This window comes from Polyodon spathula, unplaced genomic scaffold (genome assembly GCF_017654505.1).
Source record: "Polyodon spathula isolate WHYD16114869_AA unplaced genomic scaffold, ASM1765450v1 scaffolds_1298, whole genome shotgun sequence".
Lineage (NCBI taxonomy): Eukaryota > Metazoa > Chordata > Actinopteri > Acipenseriformes > Polyodontidae > Polyodon > Polyodon spathula.
In genome coordinates, this window is record NW_024472781.1 from 26,299 (window position 1) to 34,786 (window position 8,488).

At 43.3% G+C, this 8,488-nt stretch overlaps 1 protein-coding gene across 1 annotated transcript; it reads left to right on the forward strand.

Moving 5' to 3' along the window:
• Positions 1–326: 326 nt before the first annotated feature.
• Positions 327–6,300, forward strand: cfap45 (cilia and flagella associated protein 45). The gene is made up of 12 exons (XM_041242461.1): positions 327–525; positions 1,507–1,617; positions 2,037–2,176; positions 2,661–2,805; positions 3,086–3,256; positions 3,387–3,565; positions 4,021–4,150; positions 4,276–4,422; positions 4,512–4,625; positions 4,960–5,153; positions 5,363–5,587; positions 5,900–6,300. Exons 2-12 carry the CDS (start codon positions 1,510–1,512, stop codon positions 5,973–5,975), a joined length of 1,629 nt encoding a protein of 542 aa, XP_041098395.1. The 5' UTR covers positions 327–525; positions 1,507–1,509; the 3' UTR covers positions 5,976–6,300.
• The last annotated feature ends 2,188 nt before the right edge of the window (positions 6,301–8,488 follow it).

Below are 8,488 nucleotides of genomic sequence, written 5' to 3' on the forward strand. Positions count from 1 at the left end.
CCTTTATTTCCTTCAGATACATTCATCTGAGATTTGAATAGAACTGTTTGCACTATTGCAGTTAACTAGGACACCAAAAAAAAACCCAGAAAGGTGGGATGAAAACACGTGTTCAACAGCGCTGCTCATTCGTTCACATGCAACATTTCCCACGTGTTCTCCTGCATGTCCTGGAAAGACTCAATCACCCCCAACACGTGACTCTATTTCCCAGCGAACACTGCTAACCACCCACATCATATGACACCGTCTCCCTGGTAACGACACAAACGTTGTGATTGTGTCTCCGTGGAGACGACCTTCCTGTCGTGGGGGTTCTGTTTCTATGGAGACGCAGCGACACAAATATCGTGCTGCAGGGAGGGTGGTGGTGGAGCTGTTAAATTTATTTATTTATTTTTTTTTGTTTTACTTATTTGTTCACGTTTATTCTACAGTTTAGTTGGAACCTTTTTAAAGGGTTTCCTCATTTTTGTTTTCTTAAAAGTCGACGCGATACCGTCAAATAGTACTAAATAAAAAAAGGTAAGTTTGAAATATGATTAACAAGGTAGGAAGTGTATGAATACCGATATATTTTTTATACGCGTTTAATTGTGTCGTTTACCATGGTTATATTTTATTTATGTATTAATTTGACAGGGACAACGTACAATTTTTTTAACATGTATGACGTGTCATAAGATGAGTTGCACCCTGGACAAACACACAAACAGAAAATAATACAATTAAAGCAACGTTTACAGAAGGGAATGTGATCGAGCATCAGATAATTGTTTAGAAGGAAAAATAAAGTAGAAAAGAGCGACACGGAGAGATATGGCAGACATGTACAACCACATCAAAAATTATAAACATTTAAAATACACAACTAAAAACTAAATACCACACATACACACCCCAGAACAGCCTCCCCAAAGCCCCAGTGTCCTTTCCCGTGTCCTTACACGATTACCGCACACGCTGCCGCTCACACCGGCAGAGGAAGATGAAACCGTAGCGATCCTTTGCAGTATGAAAATGAACCACCTTGAGACATTTAATATTACATGCTCACAAATGTATTATTATTATTATTATTATAGTTCAGGAATACAAATTACAGAAAAAAACGGGGCACTTAAAGGCTGCTGTAAACGCATTGAAAATACGCCCCATCACACCGGATAGCAAGTACTGCATATATAAACATGTACATACCGGTGTACAGCACATCTGTTTGATTATATTCAATTAGCAATAAACGAAATTTAATTGTAACAATAGAACAATTAAAACAGTCTAAATAAATATATTAATAAAATTGGAATTAAACAATGACAAAAAAAGAATGCGGTTTTGATTGTAAAATTGGAAAAACTAGGATAAAAAGAACTATTTTGTAAAAATCTAGTGAAGGAATAGTGAATAACTTTGGTGTGAACCAGCCTGGCTCCACTTGTTAATTGTGAATGCGCTGCCACGTTTGGTGGCTCTCTCCCTGCTCTGTCCCTCCCCTCTGTGCAGCCGATGAGTGTCACCTCCTCTGTCCACTCGGGGAGCTCCCGTTCCCGGCGCTATCGAACCCGAGCTTACACCTCCCAGGTTGATGAGACTCTGTTTGCAACGCCAAAGAAGGTAACTCCTCATTCTTTTTTCCTTTGTCATTCTCTTCTCTATTTCTCTTTACTGCTCAATTTGTCTGATACTATTTTGAACTTGACAGATCCCAAAGCTGAATGAACACAAAGCCACTTTTTCAGGAACTGTGGCTTCAAACGTGGTTGCAGGAGACTGGGAGACTTAGTTTGAGGCAGCTTTGCTGTATCAAAGCCCAAGTCTCCCCTGTTGTGCCATGCAGTGGCCTGAAAGCAAGTCTTCTGAAACAAAGTTCCAAGCCACAAAGTAGCTTCATGTTCCCTAAGCTTTTGAACCAACAACCAAATCATCTACCTCCAGAGCTGCATGATACACAATGGTGTGTCGTTACAGCGGGAGTCGATATGTCTACTCTCTGCTATCATACAGTATGATAGTATATCATTTATCTCCTCCAGCTTTCTGCCTCTGACAACCAGGGTTCAAAGGCACAGGGCGGGAGTGCATCACGAGGGCTATCACACTCTGCTCCCAACCGGGGAACACGAAAACCAGAAACAGTCCGGATCATCACCAAGGACCTCATCCGAGATCTCAGGTCAGTGTCTCTGACTGCCTGGGCATCTGCAAAGTGCTGTTTCCCATCAAGGCTGGTATAAGGAGCCAAGATGACCTTTTTACCCATTAAGTATTTCATACACTAAATATTGATAACAGCTGAAAAAAAAGTAGTTTTGGACACATAATATGTATTGTCACCCGAAAGACAAGAGCACAAGGTGGTTAAGTGACTTGCTCAGGGTCACACAATGGGCCAATGGCTGAGTAAGGATTTCAATTGGGGACCTCCTGATTACAAGCTCTTTTCTTTAACCACCTCCTTTAGACTAGCGGAGGTTTTTTTTTAAAAAAAAACTTTCCCCATATGAGTTCACCATGCATGCCAGGGTTCAAAACAAAATGTTGCACTGGAATAAAAACAAGTTGTACTGAATAAAAATATTGTATTTCCATCTCTAATCTCTGTCTGTCTGTCTGTCTGCCCTCTCTCCCTAATTAAATATTTGTTTTTACCCATCTAGAATCCCGAGCGAGGACCCCTCTGGCTTGTCAGTTATAATGTGTCCTCAGGAGTTCCAGCGAATCACTTCTGCCTCCCGTGTCCTGACCGCTGAGGAGAAAGAGGCGGAGCTTGCTGCTCAGACCAGGAAGAGAGAGGCAGCCATAGTGAGGACTGCTCCAGACACACACTCTCTCACTTTGCATCTCTCTTTCCCTCTACCTCTTGTAAAACTACACTGTAAAGGTTACATCTCAATACCTCCTTTTTTGTCCAACTTGCCTTACTTTACATATGTGAATGGCAACTGATATCGGCACCGAAAACGTGAATCCACAAGCCCCCCAAAATAAATTACAGAGATGCCAACTTTCCACTGCAGGAGCTGGTGGCGACTTCAGTTTAGGTATTTGCTGCTGTGTCATCTTGCTCTCCTCCCTCTGTCAGGAAGCAGCGGAGGACAGGAAGGCTCGACTGCGGCAGGCGGATTTCTCTCGCAGGAGGAACGCTGGGCTGAGTGAGCTGGAGGCAGAAGCCAGGGACAAAGCACAGTACCTGTTGGAGAGAGCCAATGCGCTGAGAATGGAACAAGAGGACGAAATCAAACACATCAATGAGGTGAACCGTCTCTCTCACTTTCTTCCTTTTGCTCTCTCTCACCTCTCCGCCTTTCTCCCTCTTGCTTTGTCCCTTCGCACCCTCTCCTCCTCTCTTTCTAACCCTCTCAGCCTATCTCCCTCGTTCTCAGCTCATCCTGGGCTCGCAGTGCCACGCGATACGAGACACTCAGATCTTGGAGAAGAAACAGATCCTGTCAGAGCTGCAAGAGGAGGAGAAGAGGCTAGATGCTATGATGGAAGTAGAGCGAAGGAAAGCCATCAAGATGCAGGAAGAGATTGATGAGATGAGGAAGCAGCAGAGAATCGAGTAGGAATTCATGCTGTTCCTCTACTACACTGCACTCTCACTCCAGGAATACACCCTTACTTTGAGTCAGATATATCTCCATTGCAAAATTTGCACCGCATAAATACCAGTCAGACCAGCACCTTTCAATATGGAGAAAAACTGAAGATCTCCCTCTATTAGAACCAGCTCTCTATTCAGACCATTTTACCCAGTCCCTTTGGCAGCTGTCATTGAGAGATTCCACTTTGTGACTTTTATAAATGTACCTGTTTGTTTTTCTTTCTGTAAACATTTAGGACACATCTACAATGCTTTCTTGTGCACATTCAGCATGTGCTGTGTATCTGCATGTCAGGCTACAAAAAAATGTCTGTGAGGGCACTGTTGAATACCCTGTCCCTGCGTCTCTCCCTTTCAGTTCCTTATTCTCTATCATCTCATTGGCTCATTGTCTCATTCTCTGTCTGTCGCAGAGGGAAGGTGCAGATCATACAGCAGATGGCAGAGAGGCAGGAGGAGCGACTGCTGAACGAGGAGTTTAAGGAGCAAGAAGGGCAGCATGTCCTGGATAAACTTGAACAGCTCCAGGTGGAGGAGATGGAGGTAGCTGTCCTGCCTGGAAGAACACGTGCACTTGTGGAACTGTCTACCCCCACTTAGACCTGAGAAGATAGAGGAATCTTTTCTGTCAATTTTGATTTCTCTCTCTTCTAACTTGCGCCCCCCAGAACCTGCAGAGGAAGTGGGAGGAGCAGCGTCGGATGCAGCGAGAGATCCAGCTGATCAATGAGGCCAACCTGCGAGCAAAGGAACGCAAGAAAGAAGAGGAGAGGCTGGCCGACCTGCACGCCTTGGAGTATACCCGCAAGAAGCTGGTGAGAGAGGGAGGAGTGGACAGATCAGAGAGGGTCTTTCACTGAGTGGCTCCGTTACTTAACGCACCCAATATTTATTATCTCATCAGGAGCGAGAGGCAGAGTATGAAGCAGAGCAGGAGCGAATCAAGAAGGAGAAGGAGCAGGATGTGGCTCGCTTGCGCGCCCTGCAGGAGAGAGATAGAGACCACCGCGCGGAGCAGGTGAAGGGCTCACTTTCTCTTTGCTGCTTCCGGGTTTCAGCTGCTCATGAAGCTTACTAAGATCTTGCTCCAGTGAAAAGTTAGCCCAGTGTTTTCTGCTAAAAGCAAAACAAAAAAAAATACGAGCAGTTAAGAGCCCTCTATATTAACATTTTGAATGTTGGGATACAGTATACTACAATCTGAAATCAGTGCAAGACAAGTGAATACAACAGAATGCCATTTCTCGTAGGTAATAACAAATAACAGAATTAGTTATATAAATTGTAAGGCGGTGCGGGTGTTTACCTAACATGCTGATAGAATTGCTCATTGTTAAATCCGCCCCGGTCAGGACGCGCTGCGCGCTCGCAGGAACCAGGAGGCGGCTGAGCGAGAGTGGCGTCGGAAGGAGAAACAGGATGCGCTGAACAAAGCCAAGGAGTACGAGGAGCTGACGAGAGACAGGCTGCAGCAGGTGGCTCACAAGGAACACCTGCTGTCCGTGGAGGCTGGCAGGGAGCGGTCCGAGTTCAACAGAGTGCTGAGGTAACTGTACACTCCTGCCTGGCTGACCTTAGGTATTGATATATATCTTTCTCTTTGCTGGCCGATATTCACGGGTCTACATATATATATATATATATATATATATATATATATATATGTATATTAGTTTTGTATGTTTGTATCATCTGTATTGTGCTAATTTTACCTGACATCTGGCTGCAGTAACAATCTCTCTGTCTCTTGCTCAGGGCCCTGGAGACGTCAATCGCTCATGACAAGGAGAAGGAGGAGAAGAGCCAGCGGGAGAAGTTTCACAACGCGGACGGGGTGCGGAAGCAGATCCGAGAGAGAGAGGCACAGGCCATTGAAAACCGCAGAGAGAACTTCCGCGAGGGAGAGCGGCTGAACCAGGAGGCGAGAGACAGGAGAGCGCACCTGGATGAGATCAAATTCAAGAAACTCAGAGAGCTCCGGTGAGACAGGGAGAAAGAGCTGAGAGAAGCAAGGGTCCTTTTCACCTCACCTGTTGAATATCTGGTGCATTAACACCACCAAGAAACAATCAAAAACAAATGTTTTAGAAAATGAAACTATAGCTTTTTTTTACCAGTATATATTTATTATATCAATCATTTTACATACGTCTAAACTTGTAAAAAGAAACAATTGGTAATGTAGATTTAATTCCTTTTTTGAAAAAAGTTTGCACAAGAAAGTTTTTGCTTAAAAGAGCATGGGCATATATCTTTTATTAATATATAATTTTCTTGTTGTTTTCTCTGCAGAGAGGCAGGTCTACCAGAGAAGTACTGCAAAGAGGTTGAAAGAAAGATCCACGTTTTACCCACCCTGGCTAACTGAGAGAGCAGGACGACCTAACAGTGACAGACCGACAGACTAAAACACAAAACAACTTACAGACGCTGTGTGATGCTTATCAAGGGGGGAAATAATAATAATAATACAAAATTACCTGCTCAGATAATGATGGTAACTCTGTTCCATCTGAGCCCCATCTCCCCCAGTTCTCTTGTAGTGTTTCTTAAAAAAAAAAGGTACACATAGTGTCATTTACACTTTTAGACAGATTGATACACAGGCTGACTGCTAGTTTTGCTATTGCATTTATTACACATTTTACCTTTAGTCTCTGATGTCAAACAAAAATAAAATATAATTACCTTCACTAACTGTGTGTGTCATTTATTTTCCCTAAATAAAGACCTGTGTGCTATGATTTTTTAAGTACTCATTAAATCATTAAAATAGGACCATCCAATGCAACAAACTTGTTGTGTAATACTATATGGGTGTCACTCTGTGGTAAATGACTTCATGCCTTTTTAGTTCTTAAACCTCAGCACTTACAGTCCTGCTGAAAGCCCTTCAATTTCCGTTTCAATACACTGTCCGAGTTTGTTACGCGAGTCACTCCACAGCAGCTCAGTATTCAGTGCTCACTCCTCCGTGCTCTGATCTGGGACTGGTCGCCCCAATCAACTCTGCTTTGTTTGCACAGCGCCTGGTTGCACATCCAAAAGGATAGGAGTTGTAGCAGGAATGATGTCAACCGAAGTTTTCCTCTGTCTTGTCCTTGTGCTATTTTCTGATGAACTGCACCCATGGTCGGAAGGTAAACGAAGATTTGGTTTGTTCTCTGTTTGCAGTCTGTGTGTCTGGATGAGCTCAGAGAGGTTCAATTTGAGGTGCTCACGTGTAGGATTATAATTCTCTAATTGTTATTGCTGCTTTTGTTTGAATGCATTAATATCTTCGATGCTGGGGCTTCCTTAATTTAAATAATATTATTTTGTTCAAGGACTCATTGTAGAGGGGTTAGCTGTTCACCAGACAGTGTAAACTCAACAATATCCAGCTTTTTATAGACCCAATTTAAACACCTGTAATAATAGTTCTGAGCACTGTACAAAGTTAAAAACAAAACCAGAGAGATTATGTATAGAGTACACTCCAGCTACTGTCAGTTTTGTAAAAGCATCTGCCTAACAAACGAGGCGCAAAAAAATTCTGGCTCCAGTTGATTTAAGACATTTTTTTGGAACTACTAAAAGATCTGCATTTTTTTTTTTTAAATCTCAAAGAACCAATAGAAATATACAGAGTTAGTGAAAACAGAAGCAGATTGATTGCAATCTTATAACTTTAAACAGAGTCCTGTAATGTTTTCCCTAGATGGACCCCAATCCTTGAACCTAACATCCCAGAACAGACCTATCCCAGGGGAAGGATCAAACAAAACCCTGGAGCACCCAGCGGGGTCCCCCTTACACGTGTCCTGCTGTCCGGATGGGAACCCTCGACCCTGGACAGGGTGGTTCAAGGACGGGGGGGGGGGGGGCAGGCTGACCCCCGCGGAGCCTCCTGTTGTGTGCAGCAACGAGACCCTCCATGTTGGAGCGGTGCAGAGAGAGGATGAGGGGGTGTACTGGTGTGTGGTGAGGAACAGCTATGGGGAGAGGAACACCAGCTTCACTCTACTGGTGGTGGTTCATGATTACAGTACCATACTCTAATTTATGATTTCCAGCTCACACATACTGACTGTATTTTCAGTTTAAGGGGGTGAAAATGAAAGAGACTGTGGGGAATCCTTAAAGGTTTTTTTTTTACCGATATGATCTACGCTTACTCTTGACCTATTTAATGAGAGCTCTGTGCTGACAGTGCCTCTCTTCTCTTGCAGTCGCTTCTTTTACAGCTCAACTCCTGGCCACTATGATCTTCTTCTTTTTGGTTGCTGTGATGCTGATCTGCACCAATATTATTGGAGATAACAGGCGCCCCACTGGTCTGAACCATGGAGTACGTGAGCCTGGACTGAGCGATCTGAAGGAGGATGATTAGCGAGGAGATACTGGTCATGTCTTTAAAAGGTTTGCTATGGCCAGCCTTGCAGTCCTGCACTTGCAGTAGATCATGAATGTGCTGCTGCAACAGACATCAGGCTGCACTGAAAGTCTGTGACACAGGAGCCTTGCTCTGTTAATTGTTAAAGTAATTAGCTGGAAGTGACTTTTTTATAGCAATATCCAGTTCTTTCAAGTGTTTACGTTTTGTAGGTTTGGATAAAACTTCAACTAGCTATTACCCCAGCAAATGCTTAAAAGCTGCCTTGGTTTAAATGGCCTCTCTTGTTGCTGTATTGTTACTCTTTTTAAAGAGCTCAAAATAACCAAGCAAAACAGATTTATTTTCATTGCTATAATAATGATTTAAATAGCTAATGCTTCTGTGCTTTCTTTGATGTGACTGTAACTCTTTTACTATAAGTCTTACTGTCAAGACTCCATTGTGGGTAATAAAGGGCTGCTATTGTAATCTGCTCACTGTGGTTTTATCAAAGTGTCGAATGA

Excerpts from the sequence above, each read along its gene's own strand:
- cfap45 (XM_041242461.1), top strand. The coding sequence starts at position 1,510 with ATGAGTGTCACCTCCTCTGTCCACTCGGGGAGCTCCCGTTCCCGGCGC. Across the intron at positions 4,423-4,511 it reads AGTATACCCGCAAGAAGCTG|GAGCGAGAGGCAGAGTATGA; the intron begins GTGAGAGAGGGA and ends TTATCTCATCAG. Across the intron at positions 5,154-5,362 it reads GAGTTCAACAGAGTGCTGAG|GGCCCTGGAGACGTCAATCG; the intron begins GTAACTGTACAC and ends TCTCTTGCTCAG.